Source organism: Lutjanus erythropterus, chromosome 17 (genome assembly GCF_056507025.1).
Source record: "Lutjanus erythropterus isolate fLutEry1 chromosome 17, fLutEry1.hap2, whole genome shotgun sequence".
In the NCBI taxonomy this organism is placed as follows: domain Eukaryota; kingdom Metazoa; phylum Chordata; class Actinopteri; order Lutjaniformes; family Lutjanidae; genus Lutjanus; species Lutjanus erythropterus.
This window is the reverse complement of record NC_139333.1, coordinates 17,842,153-17,856,079: the sequence shown is the minus strand read 5'-3', so window position 1 is coordinate 17,856,079 and position 13,927 is coordinate 17,842,153. Positions and strand designations below refer to the sequence as shown.

At 38.0% G+C, this 13,927-nt stretch overlaps 1 protein-coding gene across 1 annotated transcript in view; it reads left to right on the top strand.

Annotated features, from left to right (window-relative positions):
• The window catches only part of LOC146312068 (voltage-gated delayed rectifier potassium channel KCNH4-like), a 62,399-nt gene that overhangs the window by 7,961 nt on the left and 40,511 nt on the right, over positions 1-13,927 (top strand). Inside the window, exon 2 of the mRNA XM_084740424.1 lies at positions 12,385-12,618. Coding sequence (XP_084596550.1) covers positions 12,385-12,618 — 234 coding nt within the window. The remainder of the gene's footprint in view (positions 1-12,384; positions 12,619-13,927) is intronic.

Here is a 13,927-nt window from a genome sequence, read left to right as displayed (position 1 = left end):
AAAGAAAGTGCTCTTAGATCAGCAAAACAAATAAAAGCAGCACTGCTGACTGAGCAGCCACACAGTCAGACACTGTCCAGAATCTTTATCTAATGTGTCACTCCAACGGCGTCCCTGTCTAGACTGCTACTAGAGTACAATTTATGGCAGCAAATTGTTATGCAAGCATCATTATTTACATGTGCCTTTATACAAGAGTGCCATCATTAATTTTAAAAAGCTGATAAATGCAATTTTCTGCAATATTCAATAGGCCTTAAAGTTAATAACACTATATCAGTAAAGTTAAAAGACACTATATCAAATTTTTTCTTTAGTGCATTGGGACGTAGTACACAAAGGTGCAGTAGACTGATAGATGTAACAAACTATATACAGACAATAACACAGAACAGTAAGGCATAACAAACAGGTTATAATTTGGTTTTAAATATATATCACATCTTTGTACAATGATTGCTTTTTCTCCCAAAACATTAAAACAAAATTTACAGATAATATAATATATTCACTGACAATTAACAAACCTTATGCTATGCCTTAAAGGTCCTGTGTGGAATATTTAGGGGGATTTATTTGCAGAATATGGCAGAAATGATCTTAAGTATGATTTCCTTAGTGCATAAGGCGCTGCTTTGCTCATCAATCATTTTCTAGTTTAGAATGAATGTTTGTTTGTTTATATATTAGTAAATGTTCAGTAATGTCTCTTGGCTGTTGCATATTAGCCCACACACACAGGAAAAGAGTTTAAATATGCTCTTCATTCTGTCCCTGGTAGGAGCAGTTTATGTAATGGTTTATGTTTATAAATCCAATATTTGAATGATGGCATGTCGGAAGAAGTTTCAGCTATGTTGAAGGGAGCAATATGTATCACTGCACGTCCAAAAATTAGTGTAGTCCAAGTAACGAGCTGGAGCCGTAGATCCTATATTAAATATGTTGATTCCTTTTTAATATACAGTCTAAGGTTGAGGCGAGTTGTCTCCTCCCTGCCCCCTCCTTCTCAGACAGGAGAAAAAAGCTCAGGCAGGCTGCAGGAACGCTGCAGGAGCGCAAGACAAGCACGACATTGTTGTTTGACTATAATAAACGAGGACGAGTCCTGCACTCTGAGGTGATCTGAACTGTCAATATAAAAGTTAAGCCAGTTTTCCTGAAAACTGCTTTGGACATCAAGTAGGTCAAAAATGTTTTTACATCAGAAAAGCAGCCACACAGTCAATTTTTTTCCCCCTAATTTCTGAAAAAAAGAGGTTGCGCTTCAACAATGGGATTCTCAGTGGAGTGTTAAACCCAAAATCCAGTGAGCATTTTCCAAAATATTGAATGAGATGTGCTACCTTTTTAATTTGTTGGAATATGCTCACTTTTTTTCTAATGTGTCACTCCAACACAGCCTCTTTACCAGCCTGCTGTTTACAATAAGTACAATTCAAATCAGACACATATTTTTGCAAACATCATCGTCCTATTACATTTATTTTGCAGCGTGTCTATATAATTACACAGACTGCTTCCTGTATGCAAAACAACTCCACATTGTGCTTTAGTGCAGAACTACTTCTAAAATCTACTGGGAGAAAAAATAGAGCAGTTTGGTTTTAAAAGCTCCCTCAGTCATTATCTATTGTGCTGCTTCACACATCCACTTTTTCAAGCCATCAGGGGGTTTTCAGTGTAATTTCTCCAGTTTGTGGCTCTCAGCGAGACTTGTTCACACTCACAAATATTGATTGGACTCTTGATGGCCTTAAGATAACCTTTACAAAACTGAGAGCAATTTTAAGTTGATTTAAATTCAACAGTTCCTGGAGTGAGAAAATCGCTCGTCTGTATTATAGACACCCTCCAATAAGCGAAATGTCAGAACAGGTTAAGTCAGTAACCTTTGGCACCGCACTGCACAGCACAGCGTTTATGTGGCTCATGGCAATGTCAGCGTTCTTGTTCCCTAAGGATTTGTGTGGATGTGTGTGTATTTGAGTGTCAGGGCTCAAGGCTTGTCATGTTCTTACTATATGATGATTTTATATGATATGTGTCTGTATGTTTGTCTATTGATCCCTGAAGGGAAATTCTCTGAGGTCAAAGGCGAGGGTCACTTCACAGAACAGCACCTCTGGAGCTGTATTTTGCCGCGGGGCACGTCAGTACACCAGATGCTTGTTGTCACGCAGGCTTAAACCTGGCCACTGTGCTGTGCCTGTCATGTGTGTTTATGTGTGTGTATGTAACAGCATACATACGCGCCTGTCCTTTACACCCGTTCCCACCTCCCCCAGCTCCTTTACACGACCTCCCCGGCGGCGTTTTCACATTGACAGCAGCGCTCACCCTGTGGGGCAGCGTAACCACGGGGCAGCTGCAGGCAGAGATAAGAACCAGGTTTATTTCCCCCCCCAAACACTTTTCTGTTAGAAGGCGACTGGAGAACCAAGGCAGAGACAGGCAGGACTGTCAGATTGGACCTTATGGAGCTCATTGTTACCCAGCTGATGAGCAGCTCTTAATAGGCAGCTGCAAAGGCCAGAGCAGTGCACACAGAAGCCAGCAGAGAGCTGGAGCCTTTGTGTGTTCTCATCCTTTGCTGCTTCTTTTGAAGCTCCTCTCTGGTATTTAGTTTTACAGGTTTGATCCAAGCATTGATCTGGCTTTGTCACAGTCTTAAGCTGACAGTGAGATCACTCAGTAATCACAGGGACTGATGGTGATTTGATCCCTGACCTGATCCTCCTAGATTTATGTTTTTGGGTACCAGCTTCACAATAACACTTCCCTTATAAATAGTGTATAGTTACAGGTTATCAATAAGGCTGTAAACGTGAGGGATGCACCTGAATCTGAATACGTTTTTCAGGAAAGCACAAATAATGTGATGGAAACAGATATTTCTTTTATCCACAATTGCTCATTATTTTTTTTGGAAAAAGTCAGCTCTATGATTATCTCGGCGTAGTTAAAAAAGGTCACATCTACCGTAATCAATCACTGATTTAATGCACCAAGATTATTTTCTGCAAATGAAGGATATTTTTATATGCTGGTATGTATTTACTGTAGAGTTTCTATTTCCAATGCAAAACATAATCTTTTGGGTTATAAAACTTTTTTTTTCTGTTTCTGATTTTTAAATATCCCCCAGTTAAAGCAGAGGTGATGATGAACTAAATGTAATTTAGCTAAAAATATCTAAAAGAAATAGCTCAAAATATCTAAGTATAGATGAACAGAGATGAAAATACAGTATGAGGATGTGGAAACATATTTCATATATACCAGTATGAAATCATTTTGATGCTTTGTGGATACAACAGTTGTATTGCCAATGAGTTAGAAAATAAAACCACGCCCACCTCTGGTCCTCTATCCGAATACAGATACAGGGACAGAAAAGTTAGTTGGTTGAACAGATTCTGATACAAATAGAGATAATGATGTCTCTGTGCACCTCTAGTAAACACTTCACAAATCATTAACAAATACTTGTTAAAAAAAAGTTATACCAATTTTAATCCACCCACATTATTGTAATTAGGTCATTGTTATGAGGGCACTTGTACTTTTATGAGTACTTTTCCAATTCTGCATATTTAGTCTTACTTAAGTAACACTGTTTCTTTAAAACCCCAAATTAAGCACTGAGTAGAGCTATAATTTGAATTAATATCCATCTGCATGTTTGTAGCCAATAAGGCTAACCGATCGCAAACTGACCGAGGAAAACTATGACAGACGGACGAAACGCAAACAAACAAACACCACAGCAGGCGCAGGTTTGAAGAGGTGACTGTGACCAGAACATCACAGGAGCTGGGAGTAATTTAGACTGAAGTGCTGGAGAAACAGAAGCTCATTTAGACTGATACTGCATTAAACATCACCGGTTATAAAGTAACTAAAAGTAAATGAGTAGTTTCTTAGAAGCAAACTTTATACTTTTGCTCAAGACTTTTTTTCACACCAGTAGTTTTACTTGTAGTTGACTAATAATGTAACATATTATAACAGTACTTGAACTTGATTACAGATTTTTATTACTCTTTCCAGAGTTACTAACATTTATAAATGGCCAAAGGGAGCCTTATTTTAATTTGTACAACAGTGTATGCTGAAAAAGACGAGGTAAACAACATTTCCAAACCCTCATTTTATGAATCTGGTGATTTGATATTTTGATTTGATGCCAAATGAAACTTTTTGAGCATTAAGACATGCTGTCGGTGGTTAAATGCTAATAACTTGTTAACAAATATTTGATGAAGCTGTCAGGTATAAATGCAGCTGAAGTAAGAAATAAAGAAAGCTAAGTAAGCAATGAGATCTGAGCCTTAACAGTACAGACATATGTGGGCTCACTATTTGGCAAGCAACAGGTCACTCAGGTTGTGTAACAGCTTATTAATGAGTTCTAAAGTGTTTACAACCTAATTAATAAACTTGTTATAAAACATTTCTAAATAAGTTATGAGGTTTTAATGTAAGATGGCACCTGTTGTTGAATAAGACACTAAAATCTAAATCTGCTCCTGATGTGCAGGTCTGCACGTTATGTGGCAGCTCCGCCTCCATCGGTGGTTGAATGTAGGTGTTAGTGGGTTTGAGGCTTTGCAAAGCCATTCTCAGAATAAAGGCACGACATAAATTTAGCCATTTTGGGTGTTTTTTGGAGTCAGATTGCAATAGCACGGATAGTACAGACATAATACGTCGTGACCCCACACAAATTTCAGCAGAAACGCTTTCAGCTGTTCTAGTCGTGTGTCATTTATAACATATCAAAAGTCTTAAGGGATCCAAGTGGAGAAAAGTGTCGAGGCCTATGAAGGTGCACACTAAAACCCAACATGTATGCAATGTGTGATGTTTGGTGAAGAAAAGCCCTTAAAAACTGAAAGAATACACTACAGAGAATAACATACTGACTGATTTCAGTAGTACAGTAATAGTAGCAATAGTATCTATTCAAGGATGATGTTATGTTAATGTCATGTATTCAAATGAAGCATTTACAAACCTCTCTGATTATTGCATGCATTGGTATAAACTAACCTTTAGCTATAAAACAATGTATTGCATTATAATCAGAAATAATCAAATTAGGATCCATTAGACTTTGATACAGGGTGGTGCTCCTGACTTGGCTGCAGTAGATCAATGCAACATGGTGCATAGTGTAGACTTGTGTATTGTGAGCTCTATCTTTATAAATATGTATGCTCAGTTTGTCTTTTTTATGATTACATTTTTACCTTTTTTGACATGTTTTATGATGAAACTGTAGGCAAATAAATAAAGTGAAGCTTCCGTATTCATAACAACAGGCATACTACAATGTATATAAGCTATTATTAGCCCTGTCAATCACGGTAATGGAGCCTCTGGATCTAAATAAAAGGAAGAGAGAAGGAATAATACAGATTTTGTTGACATTATTTATCCTAAACTCAACATTCATCCCTTTTTTGTCTGGCAGAGTTCATTCATTCTACCTTTATATATACTTGAGAGAGAAGTCTTTTCCTAAAGCAAACAGCAAAACAACAACAACAAAGGAAGAATATCACAATTGTTTTCTAAAACTTCCCATTTATGGAAGAAATCTGATAGGTAGGTCAGGAAAAAATACTCTATAAAATAAAATACAGATGTAGAATAGCCCTAAAACTTGCAAATGAGTTAGTCTGGCAGATAAATTAAACTAAATTAAAATGTAAAATAAAATACAGTTCTGTAAAACAATTACAAGTAGGTTGGGACATGTTTTTTCTAATGTTTAAAAGGTATTGATGTTTAGGTTGCATTGTTGCATTTGAGGACACAAAATCTGTTTGTTTATGTTGCGGTTTGGTCCTGATGTTATCCACATGTGTCAATCTAAAGCCTAGAAAATGTTTTTATTACACACTGTCATCAAAATCAAAGAGTGACTCTCTTTACCAGACTAGTGATCTTTACTCTCACTTATCTGCCCCAGTAGGTAATTACATGCTGCTGGGTGGTAATTAGCTAGTGAGGCAGTGTCCAGGCCTCATGGGCTTCATCTGTCTTTTATACACTGAGGAGCCTCTGTGACACGGACACGCTGCTTGTGTTGTTAGCTGTTAGCTGTAGCATGTAGCGTCATCATGTCAGATTACAGTTGTAGCAAGTCAGCACAGATGTGCAATTAAGGAAGCTGGCGCAGCGGAGCGGCCACTCAAAGCAATATCCCTGAGAGGATTACAGCCTAAGAATTGAGGCATTGTCACAATCTCACACACACACACACACACACACACACACACACACACACAAACACACACACAAACACAGAAACTGGTAATGAAGTGGGGTTCAATGCAGCTGCTGGATTCCTTGTTTACAAAGTTACCAGAGAAGAAATAAGTATGTAAATGTGGAAGCTGAAGGGAATGGAGTGAAATCTTTGAGTAAAAATTAAAAACAGAACCAATGTCCTGCAGCATCAGCATGTACAAGCAATATTTATACATTTTAGGAAATATATATCTGCTTTAAATGAGAAGAAGTCACCACTCCGATGTACAGTAGTGTTGGATGTACATAGAAACTACAGATGCCATGTATGGATAAACAGAACTCATGGCAGAACGCTTATGTAATTTAAGCACTGTAATGCTAATTTAAAGTTGTTAATCATTACCATTATATTAGCTGATGTTAGCTAACAAACTAAATAAAATATTATGTTAAATGTTAAAGTTTGTATTGCTAACATAAAAGTTTAGTAAGCACTGTCACTTGCAAGCTTTAATTTTGCAAATGACAAAAAAACAAAAACAAAAGGACAAATTGAGACAGTAACTGTTCTTTGTCCAAGTGTGTGTCTAAGTGTCTAAGTTATTTATTCTTAACTAACATAATTTTCTCAGCCCTGTGTGCCAAACAAACAAAACAAAACTTCAAGGATGTGTACGCTGATTTTGACCAAAGTGAAATGTTGGAGGTTGACTGTATTTTTCTATAATGTACTGTGGTTTGATTCCCCAGGTTTTAAGTTTTTCTGGCCTTTGTTCCGCCTCCGGCCTTTCTCGACCTCACTAGGTTTTAGCATCATGGACTCTCAATCAGTCTGTTTGTTTTATTTTGTTCTACTTTTTCATGTCTTTGTGCCCATTTTTGTTGTCTGTTGTCTGTGTTGTAGGAAAATGAAAATAATCATTCAAGGAGAAATCGGAAATGTTTTTATTGTAATAAATCATAAAAAGACCATGGTCGTCAGAGATTAAGGCAATTGAAATACTCACTTCTCTGATAACAGTGCTACAGCCACGGTGGCCTTCTGGCCTGTACACTAACTTTTGTTATTGTTTGTTCCTGCAGCCTGCCTAAACTCAAGTTTGCTGATTATACTTGCTTTTACTGAAGTAACATTTTCAATGCAGTACTTTTACTTGTAATGGAGTATTTTTACAGTGTGTCACTAATAATTTTTTACTTAAATAAAGGATCTGTGTACTTCCTCCACCACTTGGCACTGGTAGGTGGTTACCTTTGCACAGAGACAGGTTAAGCTAAACTAACTGGCTGCTCGCTGCTGCAGCTGTAGCTTCATATTTCCATGAGACATGACAGTGGTGTTGACCTTCTCATCTAACTCCTGGCTCCAAGGCAAACAAGCATATTTCTATTGCTTGAAATGCCCTTCACTACAGCTAAAAACTGTAACAGTAAAAGAATCAAACAACTCAACTTAAAAAAAAAAATGCTCTGACTCATGCAGATAACTTCAATGACTAATCTAATCTTCGGTGTGAGGCAGCAGTTTGCATACCTCCAAACGCTGCATAAAAGTTCTGGTTGGTTTTAATACATCCTTACAAAGTGATTTATGACTACACCTGCCCTTGACCTATTTGAAGGACCGATTTAGGGATGCTGAGTAGAGATGTACCTATTCTTAGGTAACATTACATAAACCAGAGATGAATGCAGTTGCTCTCCGACACTTGCTGGCTCACTGCGTTTGGGTGTTAGAAATTTATAGAACATGAAAAAGAGGGCATGGTTTTTTTGTTGTTGTTCTTTCATGGATAGGCGATCGCATCGTGCTCAGCCATTGTTTCTGGGGCGATTTTTTTTTTTTTTTAGATGTGAAAAGACAGTTACAGAACAGTTGTGACTGAAAAAGCTCACAAGTTATAAAGCTAAAAGTTATCCATCTCTATTCATGAAACCCATGAACACAAAGATCTGTGGGAGACTATAGAACAGAAATATCTCAGTTTCTCTATGAAGTCTTGGGAATGGCAGCAGCAGCAGCAGCAATGCATAGCACAGGCATAAAAAATCTCCTCTGCCTGTTGATGGATCCGACTAATGCCTCACTAATTCCACAGTGACAGTTTAGTTGCTGCTCACTGCACACCCAAGAAAGGTTGTCACCGCTCAGAAAAGACATCCCCTATGGACTGCTTTCTGCTTAGTCTGGCCAATTAAAGCGCTAGATTGTGGAAAGCGCTGTAGCAGCTGCTTAATACTCCTCCTTCTTAGGCTTGCTCTCTGTGGAGTCGGGAGAATTCAGACCGCTCTCTCTGTACTGAACGTACGCGTGCTCCCTCTCTGCTTGGCATTCAGAAAATCTGGAGTTTGATGTTTTCAGTTAAGAAGTTGAAAGAAGTCTGTGAAGTCGGATGCCTCAGCGCTGACTTTTCCAAAGAATTAACAAACAAATGTGAATGAATATTTTCACAAATATCTAAGTGATTGATGCTTTAATCCACTTTATGCAGTGACTCCCAGATACAGGTATCCCACAAGGTGCTTCTGCAGTAAATAGAAGGTTTCCACAGTATTTCCATGTAGTATGACTGAAAACAACAAAAAATAGAACCCTAAATCGACAGTTCCAGGATAGCCACCACAGCCACTAATTCTACTTTTCTACAACCATGAAGTCAAAGGGACATGATGAAGGGGTACTCAGCCCATTAGACAGGGCTGTGGGATTATATCGGATAAAAAAATGAACATCTGTTTTATGGTTTCCCTGAAAAGAATTAATCAGAGCAGGTGAAACTGTAGCATTATTAAATCTGTAAAATGAACAATAAAAATTAAGTTATCTTTACATGAATTTTGGTTTGAAAATGTGTTTTCTGCATTTTTCCTTAATAAGATGTTATCTTTTTAGGTACACCCATACAACTAATAGTGATCTTATTTTATTTATGGAGAAGGTTCCCCATTTTTTTTTTTTTTTTTTTTTTTGCCCACTTAGTGTGCTAAAATAATGCAGCATAATGATGAGTTGAATAAATGTACTCTACAGAGTTCAATCAACCTATTAAACTGTGTTTCAAAAGAAACATGATCAGTGTATTAGCAGCCTTCCCAGCATGCACTGTTTGATTATACTTTGAAGAAAACATATAAGATGAAATATTTTTTTTTGTCTCTTTTACATTTTAAAATAAGTCATGGTTGCTTTTTTCACAATAATGAAAATACTGCAAGCCACGATAAATGTTAATATTTAATTCAGTCCCCCTTACACTTAACATTTAATAAATTCACTAGGAGCATTTTCACCTGATGTCTTTGTGTCGATGCTGGAAAAAAGTAGCTCGGTGTGTGTGTGAAATGAAGACCTGACTCAAACTCAGAAAATGTAAAAGGAAATCAAATTTGTTTTGTTCATCAGTGTGACTGAACGGTTAAGTTGGCTCAACTTCACATCTTACACTTATTCAACCCGTTCTCTCAAGTTCAACTGAGTATATATTTTCAGAAACAAAGTCATTGCTTTTTAAAGGTAGATCAAGCAGGGAATCAGTACAGTACAGAGAATGGACTAAATAGCAGGACAATAGTAGAGCTAGTCAATTAATTGATTAGTCAATTGAAAGAAAATTAGTTGGCAATTATTTTGATAATCGATTAAGACTTAAAGTAAAAATGTAAAAATGTTGCTGGTTCCAGCTTCCTAAATGCAAGAATTTGCTGCTTTTCTTGGGGTCTTCTTTGGGTTTTGGACTGTTGGTTGGACAAAAGATGCAAAAAGTGATGAGCATTTTCACAGTTTTTGACATTTTATAGACAATGATTATTCTAGACATTAATCAACAGATTAATCAATAATGAAAATAATTATTAGTTGCAGAATTCAAAGCTTATAATGCTGAGAGGTGTTTGCTCAGTTGTTTGCATAGGTAATGCCACGTTCATCAAATACTGCAAAAATAAAAGCTGAAGTTCCTCAATTAGTTTTGATCTTGTTTTAGCACCGCTGACTACGCTGCTGCTGTATTCTGTTTTGAAATGTGAAGGAAGAGAAGAACTGAACAGGCTGTATTGTACTTCAAAGCTCCTTCCTCTGTTAGCTCTGGCAGACAGATAGCCAAATTATTTGTCTAACAAAGAAGCCACGCTGCAGCAAAGACCCGCTGTAGCTTATCAAGGTCAAACGTGTCTAGCAACCAAGGGAGAGTAAGCTTGTTGGACTCATTAAGATTAATATATATGTAGGTATGCAGAACAGGGGGCGGCTGCTGTGTGTTTATGTCCTGCAGACACAGAAGACGGCTCATGGTCCTGTAGGCCTGCTGCTGGAGAACTGTCCACCGTGCTGAAAACAAGGCTAGAAACGAACAACATTTCGGTGCTGATATCATACGATCCACATGATGTAAAAGCCTGCACACCAGACTTAATAATCCACCACTTAAAGCTGACATTTAGATATGATGTCTGGATCTTATGGATCTTCGTCAGGTCATAGAGGCACATCACATTTCTCCATATGCAGCTTTACAAGCATGGCATGATATCAGCACTTTGAGATGAATATGCAATAAACAGGTGAAGGGACATGGGGGTGCTGACAATATTCCAGTGTGTTATTGGATTTTGAAATGAGGTTCAATCCATCATGGGGCCTGAATAAAGATTTAATATACAGCCATTTTCATAAGCTGTATAGTCATATGATGTCCTCTAGCTTGAAATCTCTATATTGTTGTATTTATATGAAAGTTGAGTGTAGTTGAGACCATCTCCATTTCACATTACATAAATTTCACAGAATGTACCTTAAAGGTGCTGAGCATAAGATGTAGAGGATTTATGGCATGATATGGCAGAAATGGAATATAATATTCATGTGTTGTTTTCATTAGTGTATGATCACCCAGTCCACTATGATGCACTACCATGTTTTCCAGAATTGACAAGACCAAACACTCTCTAGACAGCGCCTTTCACATTTTTTGCAAGTTTTGCAACCACTCTATGTTCTCGCACATGCCTGTAAGGTGTAGATGAGACAACATGTTTGCAACCTCCAGCCTCACCACTAGATGTAACTAAATCCTACACACTGAGTTTTTTAAGGTCGCAATCTATATTCTTTCTTACATTCATCCAAATGTAATTCAGGTTCCATTTATTTTGTAGTTAAATACATGTAGTATTTAACACATGTATACTAGTTGAAAGAAAGAATGAGTAGAATTTGTCAGATGCTGTTTGTAAACCCACCAGGTAGTTGATTGAGTCTCACTCTTCAGCATCAGCATCTTCTCCTCCAGTTCTACCTCTGTGTAACCCTATATTGTGATAAGTTCCTGTGATGTAGTTTGGATGTAGTTGATCGATTTTTTGAAAGTAGTTAAACAAACTAATTTAAGGTGTAGTTTAACTACTTTTAATAAATGTGCATTAATGAATAGGAAAATACACCTAATTGACTAGTTTGACCAGACACAGATCTACATATAGTTAAAATGTTCTTATATCAAAGTGTTGGAACAGTAGGTTTAGTGTTTTTATTTCTTTTTATGTGATATCAACATCCAGAAACACGATGCAATAATTTTTTAAAAAATCACATGGTCCTGTCCATTATCTCTTCACATCAGCCAGTTAACTGACACCAAGAGTTGCACAGGAATCAATCATTAACCTTTGTGCTCTTTTTTTTTTTTATCTCCAGTCAGCTGTTTTTATATCTTGCTGTCTGCAGCCCAGGATGCTGTTTCCTTTAACCTGCCCACATCAGTCGTCCTGACCGCCACCAGACATTCAGGCCTGGGGGAAATTAATTTAGCCCGAAAATTGTCGCCACCAAAGTCTCATTCATGTTTACTTTGAACCTGTAAACTAGTGTTGAACTAAACCTGCAAGGCTTTGACACAAGTTCAAAGAGCTAAACAGACTTTGATTGGAGTGCAAAGAACAAATTTCCACCAAACCTCAGACTAAAATATGATGCGACCGGCTGTTTCTTATTTGTTTCTCAGTGGAGTTAAGAGCAAAAAATACTCAGAAATGTCCTCACTTTGGCCTTAAACTTCAACTCATTCAGTTTTTTTCCTCCTTCCAAGACTTTTCTTACACCTTTTCGTGTCCCTCCTCTCACAGACAGTAACTTCCTGTTGGGTAACGCCCAGGGCCACCGCGGCTACCCCATCGTCTACTGCTCAGACGGCTTCTGTGAACTTACGGGCTTCACGAGAACTGAGGTGATGCAGAAGAACTGCAGCTGCCGCTTCCTGTACGGGGCCGACACCAGCGAGCACGTGGCTCAGCAGATGGTGAAGGCTCTGGAGGGCCGAGAGGAGTACCAGGCCGAGGTCCACTTCTACAAGAAGAACGGTGGGTGCACACCAAAGAGGACAGGGAGGAGGAGACCTATTTCTACATAATTTATAGATCTCAGTGCGTAGTTTGTGTATATTTACTCAAGTACTGTACTTAAAGGTCCAGTGCGTAAGATTTACAGGGATTTATTGGCAGAAAATCGCAGAAATGCAACCTAATATTTATGTGTTCATTGTGTATAATCACCTGAAAATAAGAATGGTTGTGTTTTTGTCACCTTAGAATGAGCCATTTATGTCTAAAGAGGGAGTGGGTCCTCTTCCATAGAGGCCGCCATGTTGCGCCGCCATGTTTTTATAGTAGCACCAAACAGACAAACTAAACACTGGCTCTAGAGTTTTGGGGTTCTACTACACACTTGGAATGAGAGGGATAGAAAAGGTGTTTGCAATCTGCACACTCACTAAATCCTACACACTTGTCCTTTACAGTTCCCATGAAGTCAGAATCAATGTTAAAGTGTGTTTTTTATCATATATCATGCACTATATGCCACCTTTGTGCCAGTATCTGGCCCAACAATGACAAAAAAGTAATTTTGTAGATATTCTTGGGTATTTTTAATGGTTGAGTGAAAGAGTGATTTAGCGTTTGTTTATTTCTGGAAAACTATTAAAAACAGTTGATGACTCATCCTGCACTCGCGGGCGTACACTTAATTTGTGTTTGTGAAGCGTTTTCTCGCTCATGATGCAGCAGAGAAGGAGAATACACCTGTTCATCAGAATGGACTGGTAATGTTTCTGGGGAACGGGGTCTTGGTGTACAAAACATAACTTTATTCACTGATTTGGATGAAACTGGATCATATTTCATGGAAGACACGAAACCAATAAGCACTCCAACCGTTTCATGGGAACTCTGAGTACTGCGGTTCTTGTACTTAACTTGAGTATTTCCATTTTGTGCACTATTATACTTTGACCTCACTGTGATTCAGAGGAAAATATTTTTGCTCCACCACATTTATTTGGCAGCTTCAGTTATGACGATTAGAATACAATTAATTGAAGATGAAATCAGACTGGTCTATTTTGACCCCACTGTCACGTCTCACATCTCTGTGAGTTGCTGATAGGACCGGTGTGAAAAGAGGTGCCCGTCTGGTGCTCTTCTGTTTGGGGATCCAAAGTTTAGAATATGTGGAGAAATCTGAGGCACCTGAGAGGGAAGCTATTTAAAAAGGCTTCAACAACTCATGGCTATTTAGTCATAGGAGCAGTTAAAAACATGCCTACGCGTTCATGTGACTACTTGCCAACATGTGTACCAAACAGCCCAAAGGCAGCCATTTTGTACTTGC